Source organism: Zootoca vivipara, chromosome 1 (assembly GCF_963506605.1).
Source record: "Zootoca vivipara chromosome 1, rZooViv1.1, whole genome shotgun sequence".
Classification (NCBI taxonomy): Eukaryota; Metazoa; Chordata; class Lepidosauria; order Squamata; family Lacertidae; genus Zootoca; species Zootoca vivipara.
The window spans coordinates 76,808,284-76,826,353 of NC_083276.1; the positions used below are offsets into that span (position 1 = coordinate 76,808,284).

Here is an 18,070-nt window from a genome sequence, read left to right on the forward strand (position 1 = left end):
GAATGGCGTATACTTTCTTGCTACCTGTCCAGATCCCTTGAGAATGGGCAGCTCAAACACTTCAGCTAATGTGCTTCAGACATGCCTTAACTTTCCTGTTAATAGTGTATCTGACAATTCTATTTTTACTTGTTACTATAATTACAGTCCCTAGTGTTGACATTTTTTGTGGGGGGTCTCTGTGAGCACTTTGGGTCTCTCTGGATGTTGATACCAAGCACTGTATTCCTTGTGGCACTTGCTAAAAACATTATTGTGTAGACAAACCTACCTAGATGCTTAGACAGCTGCAGTGGATTTTAAATTTTTTTAACTCGGGGGTGTTTTTTACAAACACATGGGGTATGAATGTTATGAAACAAATAAATGTGTTTTTTTTATATAAAAAAATGCATACAATCCACTTAAGGTGAATGACGAATCATGCTGAAGAATCCCTGCAAACGGTTCTGTAACTTATGGTAGAAGTTTATTAGGTTGCATCCTTGCACTTCTGTTCACATATATCTGTAAATAAATTGGCATCCTACCATGGAATTTGAATTGCATTTTCAACCTACGATGGTCAAATAGTCAGTTTAGAATGAAGTGTTTCTAAGGTGCTGCATGGAGCAAACGTGTCTCTGAAAATCTCTGCAAATGTTGCTGGCAATTTTTCTTGCATGGCTCTTGTCATTTGTCCAGGATATTCTGCAACAAAACAGGTAATGGGATAAAATTAAAGAAGTGGCCATTTTGTTAAAAGAAGACAACTTAATTTAAAATGTGTCAGAATTATTTAATAACATTTTATGCAAGGACACTCTGGGTCCCTTCACACCATGCATTTAAAGCACTGTGGTACCTCTTTAAACCAGTCATGGGTGCTGAGGGGTTGTTAAAAGGTAAAGGTAAAGGGACCCCTGACCATTAGGTCCAGACACGGACGACTCTGGGATTGCGGCGGTCATCTCGCTTTACTGACTGAGGGAGCTGGCGTACAGCCTCTGGGTCATGTGGCCAGCATGACTAAGCCACTTCTGGTGAACCAGAGCAGCACACGGAAACACCATTTACCTTCCCGCCAGAAGGGTACCTATTTATCTACTTGCACTTTTGATGTGCTTTTGAACTGCTAGGCTGGTTGTTAGGCAACCCCATTCCCCTCCAAGAGCTTGCAGTTTCCCAAGCAATCCATTTTATTAGGGAATTGTATTTCTGTGAGTAGAATAGGGGTCTGCCTTTTAGTGTAGAGCAAGCAGAGGGGTAATCTCCAAGCATAGCACTAGGGTCCTTAGTACTGTACTAATATGGAGAGAAAATCCCTCTGTCAAGATTTCTCTTTCGTTATTGCAAATTGCAAATAAATATTGGGTGAGCTTTGCAGGGTTTTTTTTTTTCGAAAGCTGTGCTAATAATAAGTCAAATAAACATGCTATATTCAATCACGCTCTAGGAAGAATAAGCAACATGGTGCCGTCCAACTGTGTTGGACTACAGCTCCCATAATCTCTGGTAAGTGGCCTTGCTGCCTGGTGCTGGTGGGAGTTGGCATCCAGACCTCCCTGGAGGGCACTGTATTGGTTACCCTGCTCTAGGGAATTGCAGTCTCCATTTCCCCAATTGGCTTAGGAAATTTTTGAGAAACACTCCAGCACTTTTGGGGAGAAAGTGATGAAGATAATATTATAATAATAGACCTTTTAAGGCTGTATGGTACACTCCAGCAGGACTCATCAAGACCGCCTAGACAAAAGTATAAATCCCCAAGAACAAAGCACAGTAAGCAGCAGCCCGCACATACATGCATACCTGACTTTCCACGTGGACAGTGCTGGATCCAAAGGTGGCGTTGCCATAGCTGGTGACATAATACTGTGCAGGGGCCTGGGCAATGCTCCGTTCACTTGGGACTAAAACAACAACATGGTTAGTTACCCAGCTAGTAAATGTGACTACTGACTGGGTGCATATTTCCCCCCTTCATACTCTTAGTTTTGCATTACTATTTCATATTCCCAGTGGGCTTTTTTTGTGGTACACACCAGTACTTCTTTCTTTTTTATGCTGCCCACGGCAGCCAATATTTGCTGACACCCCCAGCATTTTTATCAATAGAAGAGTGCCAGAACCTTTTCCTTTCTTTCATTCTTTTTAACTAAAAAAAGCGCTGCATTTTATGATGCTTTCTGAGCAAGTAGAGGAGGCAGCCAAAGCACAAACTCTGGGCAGTATGCTAAAATGGTAGCCGTAATAGAAATTATGAAGGCCTGAGAGGAGGGGAGCAAGGACACTAGGCCAGAGGTGCCAACTTGAATAAAATATTGAGGAGGGGGACCAGGTAAGCCCCTACCCACATAATCGATCACATGACACTGCACACACACACCACACCCATCAACTGGGGGGGCAGTCCCCTCAAATATTTTATGGGAGGGTCTGAAGGGACCGCAGTGCCTAGGAGTTGGCTCCTATGCACTGGGCTATGGACACGAGTCAAGAGATGGAAAGCTCCCACCAATCACCACCTTGCTGTACTTTGGGCAAGATTCCAAAACACCCCTACTAGTATGATACTGTGATACCAGCAATTACAGTATCTCCTGTTTTGGCCACAATCCAGTGCAGAGGTAACTGCTTAAGCCCACTGAAATCAATTGCTTAACTATTAGTTGCTTTCTATATCATCCCCAACACATTCACAAAATGAAACAGAAGAAGCAACGGGTGCACTTCAGAGGGCAATACAGTCATACCTTGCTTCTTGAACAGAATCCATTCCGGAAGTCCATTCGACTTTCAAGAACCAAGGCGCAGCTTCCAATTGGCTACAGGAGCTTCCTGCACTCAATCGGAAGCCACAGAAGCCACATCGGACATTCAGCTTCCAAAAAAAAAAGTTTGCAAACCAGAACACACACTTCCAGGTTTGTGGCGTTCAGGAGCCAAAATGTTTTGAGTCGCAAGGCGTTCGACAACCCGGGTACGACTGTACTTGACAGTCTCTCCTCAGCTCCTGTCCCACACCAGCCAGGTTTAAATCTGTCTACAGTTGAATGAAACCTGAAATCTCCAGTCTCACCTTTTGGTAACAGCAGCTCAGTTTCAAATCGAAAGGCACAAGTTCCACATGTTTTGATTTCTTCTTTGGTCCTTTGGAGAAGGGAAGGAGTACCAAGGCAACAGTAAACAGATTTTGCAATCAAAATATTTATTTATTTTGGTAACTCTTCAGCTTGAAAGATGGCAACACAAAGGCTGTGTACACACTATAGCACATTTGAAGTGCCCCCCCAAAATAATAATTCTGGTTTGTTAAGGGCTGCTGGGAATTGTACCTCTGTGAACAATAAATTGCCAGTGCCCAGAATTATTTGGGTGAAAGAATGGGCTTTAGGGGTACAGTTTCCATCATTCCCGACAACTCACCATGCTGTCTGGTACTGATGGGAGTTGAGTTCAACTACATATGAAGGGCTCACCAGTGCAGTAGGGGTTGTATTCCCACATTGGTCATACTCAAGAGTAAACCCACTGAAATTTATGCACATAACTTAGGTAATCCAAATGTGCCAATTCTGGGTAAAACAATCCTAGGATGCTGGACATACAAAAGCCTATTCAGATCTCACCAAACCCCTGCTAAGCTCTTGGGAGGGGGGGGGGAGTACACAATGATTGGTCTGACTGGCAAAATCTGCCCATTTGTGTTGAACTAAAGCAGAAATGTTCCAAAAGGCTTGCAAATACCATCTTGGTAGTCAAGGTAACCCCAGACTAATTGGTGGTTGTTGCAAGAATGAGCCTGTATATGTTTATACTCCCTTCCTTTGATGTACAGTCGTAACTCGGAAGTTGAACGGAATCCAATCCGTTCGACTTCCGAAACGTTCCGACTTCCAAAACGTGGCTTCCAATTGGCTGCACAAAGCTCCTGCAGCCAATTGGAAGCTGTGGAAGCCCCGTCAGACGTTCGGCTTCCAAAAGAATGTTCAGAAACCTGGAACATTCACTTCTGGTTTTCGATCATTCGGGAGCTGAAACATACGAGTTCCGGGGTGTTCGAGAAACAAGGTACGACTGTGTGCTAATTGGTTTGCTTTGCTGTAGTGCTTATCGGCGGGTCTTGAGATGCTGGGCTCTAGGCCCAGAGGGACGAGAAACTTTGGAGAGCTGCCTCACCAACCAGGTGTGATAGGGTGTTCTGGGCAAACCAACCTATGCTGCTTTGTGCATGAAGGCTGCATGAACGTTTGTTTGGGTGTGGATACCCAGAGCAAAAAGAAGGAGGAACTTCAATGCTGTACTTCCCCCATCTCTGTTGGAGGCCCTAAGAACATCAGAATAGGGGAAGGAGAGAGTGGCCTGTGAGAGAACGTTTGTGGCTGGCTCAAAGGAGGCTGGCTGCTATTTCTGGAACTTGACAGCTGTGAGAAACTTGCTGCTTGTTATACTATTCATAAAAACCTGACAGCACCTGAGAGTTTTAGCCTATCTGGTTTAAATATTTTCAAACATAAATGTTTATATTTTACATATGCCTTAGATCATGGGTTGACAAATAAGGCCCGGGGGCCAGATATGGCCCAACCGCCTTCTAAATCCAGCCCACGGACGGTCCAGGTATCATCATGTTTTTACATGAGTAGAATGTGTGCTTTTATTAAAAATGCACCTCTGGGTTATTTGTGGGGCCTGCCTGATGGTTTTACATGAGTAGAATGTGTCCTTTTATTTAAAATGCATCTCTGGGTTATTTGTGGGACATAGGAATTTGTTCATTTTTTCCTTCAAAATATAGTCTGGCCCCCCACAAGGTCTGAGGAACAGTGGACCGGACCCTGCTGAAAAAGTTTCCTGACCCCTGCCTTATCATGAATTTTAAATTCATGATAAAATAGGCAATACATTTAAAAAGTTATCAATGGCTGATGTTTAAAATAATCAGCCATCGATAACTTTTTTTAATGGTCAATATTGCCTATTATCATGAATTTATTTTATTTTAATATTTAATATTTAATATTTTAATGTTTATTTGGCTTGACATGTTTTGAAATGAATTGGTATTAAGACTGTTGTAATTATGTGTTCTTCCTTTTTTTCTTTTTTTTGCTCTTGTGTGGTATGAGTGAGTTTAGACATACTTATGTGGAAAAGAGGCATGCAAACTGAAAGAACAAAAAAAAAAGAACTTGCCTGGCCTATCTCACAGGGTTGTTGTGAACATAAAGAAGTATTTGAAATGTGAGAACCTGTTATGTGTTGCCTATGGTCTCTTTGTGGAAGAAAGAAAAGCTTGATAGATAACTTGTCTGATTTATATATTGTGCAAATTGAGGTCTAGCTAGAAGAATGTGAAGCATAAAGGAAAATAAAATATCCACAACACATCACACATCAAATAAGAGGTGATAAGAAAGATGGACAGTTAATTTGTTTCTTGATATCACTAGTGGAATATGGTAGAGCAAAACAAAATGGCCCCATTGGAAATACCGTATATGAAAGTTTATAAATTGACTTTGATGGGTACAGAGCCATCCTCCTAGTTGCTTTGAATTCAGAGCACTTTGCCTCTGGGCCAACATCAGGGCTTTGTTTGAAATACACTATGTGTTCTCAGGGTATGGCCAAAGCTACTATAGTTGTAACAAGCATTATGCAAATAACAAAAGGTACCTGTGTTGGCTCATAAGAAAATCAAAATTCATATTAAGGCAATACCTTTATTAGGCTAACCAAAATGTCACTAAACAGTGTGCAAGATTTCAAGTTCTCCAGAAGCCTCCATCATGGAAGATGGAATTTGCTGTTTTTACTGCTGAAAAGTTAGGAAACTTCATGCTCTCAGGGCAGGGGAGCAGAGGGATGAAATACTTACACTGTGCTTTTGTCATCCACATCTGGCCAGACAAATTCTGCAGGGCAGCCAGCTGTCCGACAAGGTGTCTTCACGCAAAGATGGAGACCAGGCCACTCCTCCAAGAGTTTATTGCTGATGGAGATTATTGTCATAACAAAGTCCCACACCAACTGGAATCCTTTAAAAGACAACAGAGAAAGGGAACTAAGTGGGATTTTCTGTCTAGATAGTCAGCTTAAGGGAAATGTCAACAGATGCATCTTTTTAGCCAACATAAGTTGTCGGCAAAACAATTTATCTGCAAAAAATAAATAAATTACCAAAAACAACAAGAGACTCCTGTAGTACCCTAAAGGCAGCTAATCTAGCTTTCATAGACTACAGTCCACTTCATCAGATGCATTAAATGTTACCCCAACTTGCAGGCGCATTTGTATATCATTGGGGAGGAAACTGTAAACAGTGAGATCAGAAGGAAAGAGATGCAGAAAAATGCAGACATAATTACTTATTAACAGTGACTGTTCACAAAAATTGTGGTTAACGCAAACATCCTGGCATCAGCGACGGCAGAGCCACAGCACACATATACAGTAAAGTGCATTCAACCCACATTTAAACCATGTGGCTTCCCCCAAAGAATCCTGGGGACTGTAGCTTCTCCCCACAAGTCTACAATTCCCAGGATCCTTTGCAAACTACCATTTCCAGGATTCTTTGGAGAAAGTTATGTGCTTTAAAAGGTGTGTTGGGTGTACTTTAAATGTACGATGTGGGAATTCCCTCAGCTAATCAACACATCATCAAATAACCCATTATGTTTATTTAATCCACAAGTGAATAGAACTGAAATCAAACAAGTCCCAAAGTTTTGCACTAAAAAAACCATGTTTTGAACTACTCTCCAAATTGAGGAATTGATACAGCAAACCATGGTTCGCAGTTAACACCCAAGAATCCAACATCGTTTGATTCACTCCACACTGGTGCAAAATGCAGGGTTTGTGGTGCAACATGGTGCAAAAGCTTGGCGCTGGTTTGGAGGGGATCCCAAATTTCAGGGTACGTAGTTCATGAAGCTTTCCATTGAAATTACATTGAAAAGTTCATTATTATCACTTGTGGGATTGAATCGGCACAATTTTTGATCACACTACATGTTAGCTCACCAATGCTAGGATGGTTATGTTATCAACTGCTGCCACATCTTGCTCTATTGGCCGAGGGAGCCGGCGTACAGCTTCCAGGTCATGTGGCCAGCATGACAAAGCTGCTTCTGGCAAACCAGAGCAGCACATGGAAACACCGTTTACCTTCCCGCTGTAGCGGTTCCTATTTATCTACTTGCATTTTGACGTGCTTTCGAACTGCTAGGTTGGCAGGAGCTGGGACCAAGCAACGGGAGCTCACCCCGTCACCGGGATTCGAACCGCCGACCTTCTGGTCAGCAAGCCCTAGGCTCAGTGGTTTAACCACAGCCCCACCTGGCAGCCACAGTTAGTAAGGTATTTATCTTCATCTGTGCTTTTCCACATTTCCTTTCCCCCATGACCTCATTGTTTACAAATCCCTCCCCCAACCATGCAACTGCAACTCAGGATAACACTACATGCAACTGAAACTGCCAATTTTAACCTACGCAAAAGTTTTCTGCTGTTTTGTGCCTTAGTTTGGTGCTGCCACCATCGGGTCTGTGTTGGCACATCAAATCAAGCTTCAGAATTAACACCCTAAACCAAGCATGATCCTATCTGCTCCAATTTCCTGTAAAAGTTTTGTGCTTGGTATATGATAATGCTGGCTTTTCAGGAAGGAGATCGTTTCTAACATCCAACAAAGTGGGTCAAAGTTTGTCCTTCTGTGGTACCTGCCCTCTCAGCTGGTTTTCTGCACCTGAGTTCAATGTAGCTATATCCTTTCTGGTTGTTCGCTTTGATCAGTAAAGGTTTGCCACTGCAGATGAGCAGGCATATCGCTTTTGCCACCCAGTGGGTTGAGAAGAAGGAGCAAGCTTTAACCATGAGCCTGGAAAGAGAGAAACAACAGCCAATGCCTTCAGATCCCATCATGGATGTGCACAACATATTTCATTGGGTGTGCAGCCAGGGAATATATGAATAGATAGATAGAAGTAAAATAAAAAAATTCCTTCAGTAGCACCTTAAAGACCAACTAAGTTTTTATTTTGGTATGAGCTTTCGTGTGCATGCACACTTCTTCAGGTATCTGAAGAAGTGTGCATGCACACGAAAGCTCATACCAAAATAAAAACTTAGTTGGTCTTTAAGGTGCTACTGAAGGAATTTTTTTATTTTACTTCGATCCAGACCAACACGGCTACCTACCTGTAACCAGATAGATAGATAGATAGATAGATAGATAGATAGATAGATAGATAGATAGATAGATGCATAGTTCTTGCTTATAAATTATATTGGTTTAATTTATCAAACAAACTAAAGAAACTAAAACTTAACTAAACATAACTTTTTAAATTAAACTTTACTTAAAAACTACAAACTCTTCAAAAGAGACACAAAATACCAAAATTTTGCTGTAGTGCAATTTTTGCTTGATAATTTCTGTGGGAAATGTATGTATGTTTGTGGCTGACCCAGGTTATGCAAATCAGCCAATTTTCATGACTGTGGCCCAAATTCAAAGGAGACTGCAAACAGCAGAAATTGGTCACAAGCTGGGCCATCACTTCATATTGGCCTCTATGCGATCAACAGTCTGTTTAAACAGAGCTTTTTTTTCAGCTGGAACTCACCAGAACTCAGTTCCAGCCCCTCTCAGGTGGGCACAATTGCCATTCTAAGAGGAGGGAGGTGTTCTTGGTAAGTTCTAGTTACAGGTAGGTAGCCATGTTGGTCTGACGTAGTCGAAACAAAATAAAAAAATTCCTTCCAGCAGCACCTTAGAGACCAACTAAGTTTGTCATTGGTATGATCTTTTGTGTGCATGCACACTTCTTCAGGTACCTGAAGATATCTGAAGAAATGTGCATGCACATGAAAGCTCATACCAATGACAAATTTAGTTGGTCTCTAAGGTGCTGCTGGAAGGAATTTTTTTATTTGGTAAGTTCTGGCACCTTTTCCCCTAAAAAATAGCACTGTGTTTAATTACCTTTTGAAGAAGCCCTCTGGGATCTCTGGGGAAAAGTAAACACGGATATGAAGGTCTTCTGTGTGGTCTCCTCCCCACATTTTGGAGACCTCCTCACTCTGGTTGAGATAAGTGGGAAATAAGTAGTGAGTGTCCTCATGGCCTTGTGCGGCTTCCCACGGCAATCCAGGCACAAACACTCGGGCTTTTGGATTGAGCCCCTCTGCATTTCTGACCTCCAGACAGATCTCAAAGTGCTCCAACAGGCAAAAGAGCTTCCCCTTCTGAGATCTGCTGCCCACCATTTCCTCAAAGACGTCTCTCATGCCGTCCAAGTAGAGCTGGTGTTTGAGCAAAGCTCTCATGGCCTTCTGGCACAACATGGCCTTTGACTTGAATGCCCACACCCAGTTGGCCCGGTCTCGAATGGTGGCATGTTCTGCTATCAAGATGTCCACAGCAATGCTCTCCAGCTGCTGCGTCAGGCCATACCGGACAAGAGTCTGGAAGAACAGAAGCATTTTTTTTTATATAAAAAAAACAGGCATAGAAAAATTAAGTCTTAAATACACGCCAGATAAGGCTCACATCAGGGGTAGCAAATACATTCTTCAGATGTTTTGGACCACAACTCCCATCAGCCCGAGCCAGCATGTTCAGTAGACATTGATGATGGGAGTTGTAGTTAAAACTATTTGAAAGCACCAAGTTGGGGAAGCCTGCCTATCCCTCTTCGCATATGCTGCAGCTATTAGGAGTCATTGAAAGCAAAATGGCTTCCAGCAAAGATGTGGGTAGCAGGGGGAAATTCAGAACTGGTCTCTCTCAGTAGCTGATATGCACAGGTGAATCAATACACATGCCTGACTAGTCCATCCTGCAGTATTATCTGCAATCCTATTGTGAGATGCAGTGTCTCTGCTGATGCAGTGTTTCAAAGATGGCGGGGGGGGGGAGGGGACACTGTTCCTATAGTCCATTCCTGGCTATCTTTCCATAGCCTATTGATAAACCCTTTCGGAGCAAGCGGTCTCATTTAGACAATAATTACCTGAAATCCCCATTTTGTGCTAGAAAACAACCAAGGTGGTCATAAAAGTCCTGCGTTCTCCTCTACAGCTTGCAGTGTGAACCTGCTGATCTGAAGGACATGCTTGCCTTTGGAATGCAAGGGATCAAGTGTGGTGAAGTTGCACTACTGATTCCCTCAATCAGGTTCAAACTAGATGTGGTTAGTGGGGACAATAAGATAACTCCCTCCTCCTGTAATGAGGCATTAACCACTCCCTGGACCCATCCAGCCAATTCCCACCTACTAGATTTTATAGTGGTGTATAATGAAAAGGCACAGAACATCCATTTGTAAACCAGCTGGCAATCTCAGGCTGAGCCTTGGCACTCTAAAGGATGTTTTCTGTTGATCTCCTAGACAACTTTCTGTTGTGACGTGGTAAATAAATAAATGCTATGCTACACGCTTGTGTGGCACCTCCATTTTCATTCCCCTTCTAGTTAACTTCAGAAAATCAATGTCTCTACAGCATAAAGAGATCTGGTGTGGAAGCAGCCAAGGACACCTGGCACTCACTTTGAAGATGGTTATGAGAATGTCCGGGCAGAGAAACACTGTGCTCTCCAGCTGCTTGACCTCTTCGTACCACACGATTAGCCCAACGCGGTGAAGGTATCTCAGGATATCCCGCAGAAGTTCTACATCAAGGTGGGTCAGGTAATAATGATAGGAAAGCTCTCTATGTAACAGACTGAGATCCATTATACCTAAAGGACCATTAGAAGAAGACTTGTTTCTAGTGACTGCAAGGGATCCACAGAATGAAATACTTTGAGTAAGCACGTTTGGGATCAGCCTATCCCTAGACAGGGATGGATGGGTGGATTTGTCAAATTTGGATTCTCTCCTTTCCCCATATTTCCACTCCTAAACTCGTTTATCCACATTTCCACATGACTTGGCTATTTATTTATAAATTTTGAAGAATCGCTGTCTGTCTTTCAGTTTGCGTATTGTTTCAGAAAGTGTGAATTAGGTAAGGTTCGTCTCTAGATGTGATCTTAATGTCTTCCCCATCCCTGTCTGTAAGTGATGGAAATGCTGTAGTTCTGCTGTTGGAGCAGAACTAGAGGAGGACAGTAAATATTAAATAGGTCAATGCTAATGAAGAATCGCATCCTTACTTAAGCTGGCTCCTTCAGCAGGTTAACAACTATTTTGGAATTCATTGTAGATCTGGGAATGTGAAAATGCTCCCATGGTTTTAAATTTGAATGTTTGGGGTTTTTTCTCTGTGGTCTTGCTGCAGAAGGGGATCAGGGCCATCAAGCACTGATCATTTTATTTTATTTAATATGCTTTATACTTGGTTCAAATGTTGTTATGCTTTAATTGGATTTTTATTATTTTTAAAACGGGGGCCTGCCCAACTTTTCAGGCTGAGTGGACTATAAAAATAAATAAAAATTGACCACAGAAGAGAAGCCAGTATCAAACTCCTGCTATTGCCCCAGCTGCCTGAGGGACTGACTCAGAGAGACTTGGGTTCTCCCCCAAGCCATCTAGAGGCCATGACCTTTATTGCAAGTGTTTATGAGATGGGTGTGATGGTGGCTGTGTATTTCAACGAAATACACTCTGTGCATAGAAAACTGCCACCTACTGAGTCTGACTATTGGTCCATCTTGCTCAGTTTTCATCTATGCTGATGATCTCCAGGGTTTCAAGGCAGGGAGTCTTTCCCAAGAGATGCTGGGGAATGAACTGGGAACCTTCCACATGCAAAGAAAGCAGATGTACTACCCCAAGCGATGTCTCTTCCCAAAGGTTCAGAAGGACCCTGTTCTGCATCATGAATTCACCTATTCAAGGGCTAGGATCTTGCATTTAAAAAGGGGAAGAGAGGAGAGGCGCAAAATGCCCATTCCTAACAGTTACTTGCCATGCTTTGCCAACTCTTCATTTTTTTGCACAATATTCACAATTGCAGCTTCTACTTGCTTGTAGATAGGGGGAAGGACTTGGATGACATTCGGGAAGACAACTTCATTCTTGACGTGCTTCAGAATTGTGCCTTCGAGTGTTTTGATGTCCTCGTAATCCATGCAATTGACGGGAACAAGGTCCAAAACCTGGGGCAAAAAAATATTTAGATGCCACAAACAAACAAAAACTCCAGACAGTTTACAAGCAAGCAATAGATGCAAACGACCAAAGACTCAGATTGGCATCTTGTTATTCTGGTGGGCAGTCCATGGTTTATGCATGTTGGTGGGCAGGGGGGTTGCTCGTGTCATAGAACTTGAGATTCCTACAATCAAACAAAATCTCTAGATGGACATGAGATTCAGAACAAATGAAAGGAAGTATCTTATTCATACAGTATTTAAGTGAAAGGAGTCATCTATCAGTGGTGGCTGGATGCATCCTCCCAGATCTGAAGATTTATGCCTCAAAGAATCAACTGCCGGGGAACAATAACTTCAGGTTCCACTTGTGGGATGGCCACAGGCACAAGGCTAGCCACTACTGGAAGCAGGTCGCTGGGCAGGGCCAGAGGGAAAACGGGGTGGATCAACTCATAAATTTTACCTTTGTGCAGCAGGATAGTTTGTAATTCACTCACACACTGCTCTCAGTCCTGCATTCAGGCAAGCGAGAGACATTATCAGAGTTCAAGGACACATTCCAGCCAGGCCAAAGCACTCGTGGAAGGTGTAAAAGTAGGGCCAGTGAGTGGTGTGGGCTGGTAAAAGGGGGATGTGGTTAGGGTGAGTCTCAATGGCCTGCAGCGTGAACCTGGCCCCTGGTTCTGAGGTTCCTACCCCTGGAATGAATGGACTTTGGGTCTGCTCTAGGCACCTTATTTTGTTCTTAAGGTTCAATGTCCCAGCCTCCAAACTGTCCACATACCTTCCCGACAAGGTTGCTGCTTGTTCACACCCCTCTTTTGACTAAGGAGTTGACAAATTGGGGCCAGATGGGAAAGAGCCATGTTACTGCCTGTGCTTTCTGACTGCTGTATGGAAAAGCACATGAATCTGACCTTTGAAGAGTTTGTAAGTAAACTATTTTTAACTTCCCAAACATGTCCCCCCCCCCATGATGGGGAAGTGGGAAGTTTTGGAACTCACAAGGACATACTTTAAAAGTCCAAGAGTCTATTTTTACAAATTTCACTTTGCTGCATATTTTGTTATTTTAAATCTCTGCTCACCCAAGGGTACTTGTCCTAAACCTGAATCTTGGCATCCAGGGAATTCTTTTTATTTACTTAATTTTTCTTTCCCAACCAACACTATTTGGAGTTTATATCACATCATATTCTGTAATGCAGGGACTGGAAATTTGTGGCCCTCCAGATGTTGTTGGACTCCTGACTCAGGTCAAGCCACAGCCATTGTAACTGATGGTCAGGGAGTTCTGTCAAAAAAATCTGACGGGCCACAGGTTTCCCACCCCTGCTGTAGGGCATCCTAAATATTCAAACTACATCACATTTTCCTCACCGTAAGGGTGCAGTTCTCCATTTCCTTCAGCCTATTCCACTGGTCCACAAAGAACTCCGATTCCTCATTGTCCTCCAGGTTGGCAATGAGATGGGCTAAGGTGCTCTTCCTCTCATCCAGCATGTCCTGGATCTTGCTCATTATATCCTCTTTCTTTTCTTTAACCTCCTGCTCACAACAAGCATCTATGTGAGTTCCAACGGGAAGGACCACAGAGTTGGGCACTCGCATAAAGAGGTTGTTAATCCAAAATCCAACAAGCTCCTTGAAGGAGTCATCGCTCCGCTGATACCTAAAAAGGGGAAGTTCCAGATCACTCACAGACTCAGCCCACTGCCCTGACATTGTGTGGATAAGCCAATTTGTTTCTCTAATACTGGTAGCTCACAAAGAGAGTGAGATCACATTCACACTATGCACTTAAAGCACATGATTTCCCCCAAAGAGTCCCGGGAACTGTGGTTTGTTAAGGGTGCTGGGAATTGTAGTTCTCTGTGGGTAAAGTACAGCTCCCAGTATTCTTTCAGGGAAAGATATACGCTTTAAATATATGGTGTGGATGTGACCGGACCTTAATACAGATATTAAGAAGTGGCCTCTGCTGTGAGAAAATTATATACTTCCCGGCTTGCAATTGTGGCACTTGTGAAAATATCCATAAAAATAGAGTAATAATAATTATCCATAAAAGTAATATTAATCGATTGGTGGTGGCCAAGCAAAAAAGATTTCACACAGTGAATAGTGGAAAACATGCTTTGTTGTTGTCTTTTTTAAAATTTTGATGGAGTGCAATGATGAGTAGTGCACTTCAATGTCTAGCTAAGGCCTCTGCAACAGGTTTCAGCCACCTCCGATTTAGAAGAACAGCATGCAGTGCAAGCCTATGAAAGTTTGCTTGAAATTGTTCAGTGGAGCTTACTTCCAAGTGTGCATAGGATTTCAGCCTTAATTCGTTCACTGCTCTCTGATGGGCATACTAGCAGGGATAAAACTCCTGCAATTATTGAGTTTCTGGCTGACAAAAAACATCTAACTTCTTACACAGGAGTACAAATTTAGCCAACGACAACACATTTAAGTCCCATTCACTTATAAACAGGAATGTGAAGCACACGTGTAAATCGACCCCGCTGGTGCCAACAGGACTTAAAAGCCATGCTCCCGTTTGCCCTCCCTTCACAAGCTAAGCAAGGTGACACTTACTGCTGGAAGTTAATGACCAAGATGACCAGAGCCTGTGGCGTGATGAACATGTGGTGAGTCATATAGTATTCCAATTGGCCAGCAAAGTCCCAGAAGAGAAAAGTGAAGCCTTGGATCTGGAACTCGCTGATCTCAATCCCAACGGTCCGCTCTTCCGCTGACATTCGAACTATTTGCCTTTGCTTCAGGCTTTTGCAAATGGTGGACTTCCCTGCTAAGGACATCCCCAGGAACATGGTCTTGACTCGCCTGTCCTCTTCCGCTTGGCTGTTTTGCAGCTGGTCGAAGTAGCTGATGATCTGCCTGAGGCCTCCGGCGCAGACCTCGTAGGGAGGCTCCCGGAGAGGATTCCCGCTGACCTTGAACATCTTCAGAGGCAGCTCCTTGAACATCTTCATGGGAAGCTGGCGCAGCTTGTTGTTATACATGTAGAGCTCTTGCAAACGTTTCAGCTCCAAGACCACCAAAGGGATAGCTAGGAACAAGTTGTTGGACAGGTTGAGGTACTGGAGGCTGCTGCTGCAGACTGCCAGGTCCTTGGGAAGGCTATCTAAGCGGTTGTTGTTCAGTCGAAGATGTCTCAACTTTGGAAGGCAGGAAAAGACTCCCTCTGGGATAACGTGGATTTGGTTCTGATTGAGTTCCAGCTTCTCCAGATGGACCAAGCTCCCGATTTCCTCTGGGAAGTCTATGATATCATTTTTTGACAAAATCAGCTTTTTTAGGTTGCAAAGTTTTGCAATCCCAGTGAGGTGTTTCAGCTTGTTCCGGTCTAAATTCAAGCTTTCTATGCCATTATTTTGCAGGACCTCAGGTGGAACCACTCGGAGCCTAAGTCTGGAAAGAGTCACTTCATTGGGGTAGTCTTCTTGCCCTTGATCTGATGAACAGAGGGCGCAAGATACTGTGATTTATCATCAAGAAAAAGGACCATAGTTTCCAAGTGAGTAGCTTGCCAGACACTCTGCTCAAATTATTTCATGCCCCCCCCCACACATAAGTAATGCTCCAGCTCTTAACCGTGTAATGCTAAACACTTTTACTAGGGACAAAGCCTAATTGTTTACAGAGGGAATTATTTCTGACATAGAGAGAATTTTACAGTAAATCACTTAATCTGGAATTAACCTTTTTTTCTACTGCCTGGTTCCGAGTATAGGAGGGTAGTTAAATTATAACCAGGTTACTGTAACTGTATATGCAGGTAAAGGCAAGAGAAATTGGAGACAGGATGGGGTAGGACTTGTGGTATGCTTAAGGTCCTACATAGCCCACTCTTTTATTTTATTTTATGTTTGTATGTATGTATTCTTAAGGAAATCAGCCCTGAGTGCTCCCTGGAAGGACAGATCGTGAAGCTGAGGCTCCAATACTTTGGCCACCTCATGAGAAGAGAAGAATCCTTGGAAAAGACCCTGATGTTGGGAAAGATTGAGGGCACTAGGAGAAGGGGACGACAGAGGACAAGATGGTTGGACAGTGTTCTCGAAGCTACGAACATGAGTTTGACCAAATTGCGGGAGGCAGTGCAAGACAGGAGTGCCTGGCGTGCTATGGTCCATGGGGTCACGAAGAGTCGGACACGACTAAACGACTAAACAACAACAATGTATGTATGTATTTTATTTATATCCTGCCTTTCCTCTAAGGACCTCAAGGTGGCAGACATGGTTTTCTTCCTCCCTACTGTATCCTCACAACAGCCCTGTGAGGTAGGTTACGACTAAGAAGCTGTGGCTGGTCCAAGACCACGCAGTGAATTTTTGTATTTTCAGTCAGAAGTCATTCTTACCGAGCTCGACAAATGAGGCAGGATTTAAACTATAAGTATGCCCCACTACCACCAGCTCTCATTTCAATACAGTTCCTCTAATGCCAATCAGGCCTACTTCTGAACACATTATTTGAAGGAAAAAAAAGATCCACTGCGTTGAACACAAAGGGCATAATAACAAAGGGATGGAACAAGCCTGTGCTGTGGGCAGCTTCCTCTGGCCTTTTCACTGCTGCAGCTCCCGTAGCTGGAGTTAAGCCGCTGTAGTTGACAAGGTCAGCTTTAAAACATCTTGCCCCTTCTGTCTGTCACTCAATGTTGCAATGAGAAGGACTGAGAAAGTACTGATTCTATGCACAGTCTGTGCCCAAACTTGAATGTATGTCCTTCGGCACGATTACTATTTTAAAGATGGCAAGTTCTCTCATCCTAACAAATGGCACGTAGGCCCAGCATCAGCACCCAACTCCTGACCAAACCCTCCTCTAGCACTGCCCCTTCCATTATTTTTCTACTCCACTCCAAGCAGCAGCAATCAGTAGGAATCAAAGGCAGGTACTCACTAGATCCATGCTGGGCCATGTTGTTGTCCTGCTGCTCCCTGCTTCACAAGCCACGGCTATATCCTTCTGACGTAACCACCTGCTTTCATTTCCTCAATTCTCTTTCAAAAGCCTTTACCTCCTCCTTCTTCCCACAATTCATTTCAAAAGACCATACGGCCACATTACCACTCTTGCGCAAGATGTGAAACTTTGTGTGGGGCAAAATTGAAGGCTCAACATAGTTAAAATAACCACAGCCATTTCCCCAGTATATGATTGCCAGTGAAATGGGGAGATATTATATATATATATATATATATATATATATATATATATATATATATATATATATTCCTTCACACTCGCAGGTGTGACAATGGCCCTTTCTCAGGGCTGGCCCAAGGCATGTTGCTGCCTGAGGCAAAGGACAAAATGGCACACCCCTCCTTTATGGTTCTGAAGCCAAGTGGGGAGGTGGTCAAATCTTACTTCAACACCATTGATGGGATAGCCTCCTCTATTGCCCCGGAGGGCAGCAGGCTAGCACAGGCAGGCCATGTGGGGCATAGCAGAGGGGAATAGTTGGGGGCCTGCAACCTTTGGCCCCCACCCCAGCATCTGCCACCTGAGGCAGTTGCTTCCCTCTGCTTAAGGCTAGCCCTGCTTTCTTGGGATTGTGATGTTGCTCTCTAGACCAGTCAAACTCCACTTTCAGTTAATAACATATTCTTATCTGGGGTGAAGGTAGACAAAGACCCATACATGTAGCTATCTTTGTGGCCTTCAGGAGGGAGGGAGAGGACGTTGTCCCCAGCGAAAGCTTTATGGCAGACCTAACCGACAGTATGTTATCTTCTTGCTGATAAAGACAGACACGCAACTCATAAAGTAGTCCTCCTTGCAAAAGGTTAGAAACAAACCTGTAGCTGGGTATTATGGTGGCCATCTTATCTGATGGCTTATAGGCAGAGCCCATCATCGGTGTGTTTTTATTCAAAGTTGCCTTTGTGTTTTAATTTGTACGTTGGATATCCTTCATAGTATTGCAAATCTATAACTAGTTTCACT

At 43.3% G+C, this 18,070-nt stretch overlaps 1 protein-coding gene across 3 annotated transcripts; it reads right to left on the bottom strand.

Annotated features, from left to right (window-relative positions):
• Positions 1–237: 237 nt before the first annotated feature.
• LOC118088548 (malignant fibrous histiocytoma-amplified sequence 1 homolog) lies at positions 238–17,076 on the bottom strand. 3 transcript variants are annotated; one of them, XM_035122302.2, is made up of 11 exons: positions 17,021–17,076; positions 14,684–15,563; positions 13,478–13,769; positions 11,911–12,100; positions 10,545–10,735; positions 8,978–9,459; positions 7,713–7,870; positions 5,864–6,023; positions 3,062–3,132; positions 1,792–1,892; positions 238–690 (listed from the first exon to the last, which is right to left on the bottom strand). In XM_035122302.2, exons 1-11 carry the CDS (start codon positions 17,037–17,039, stop codon positions 673–675), a joined length of 2,562 nt encoding a protein of 853 aa, XP_034978193.1. In that variant the 5' UTR covers positions 17,040–17,076; the 3' UTR covers positions 238–672. The 3 variants fall into 3 exon arrangements, 2 of the variants coding, with proteins under 2 accessions (XP_034978193.1, XP_034978183.1); XM_035122292.2 differs by lacking the exon at positions 238–690 and having other exon boundaries at positions 1,397–1,892; XR_009557842.1 differs by lacking the exon at positions 238–690 and having other exon boundaries at positions 2,736–3,132.
• Positions 17,077–18,070: the final 994 nt, after the last annotated feature.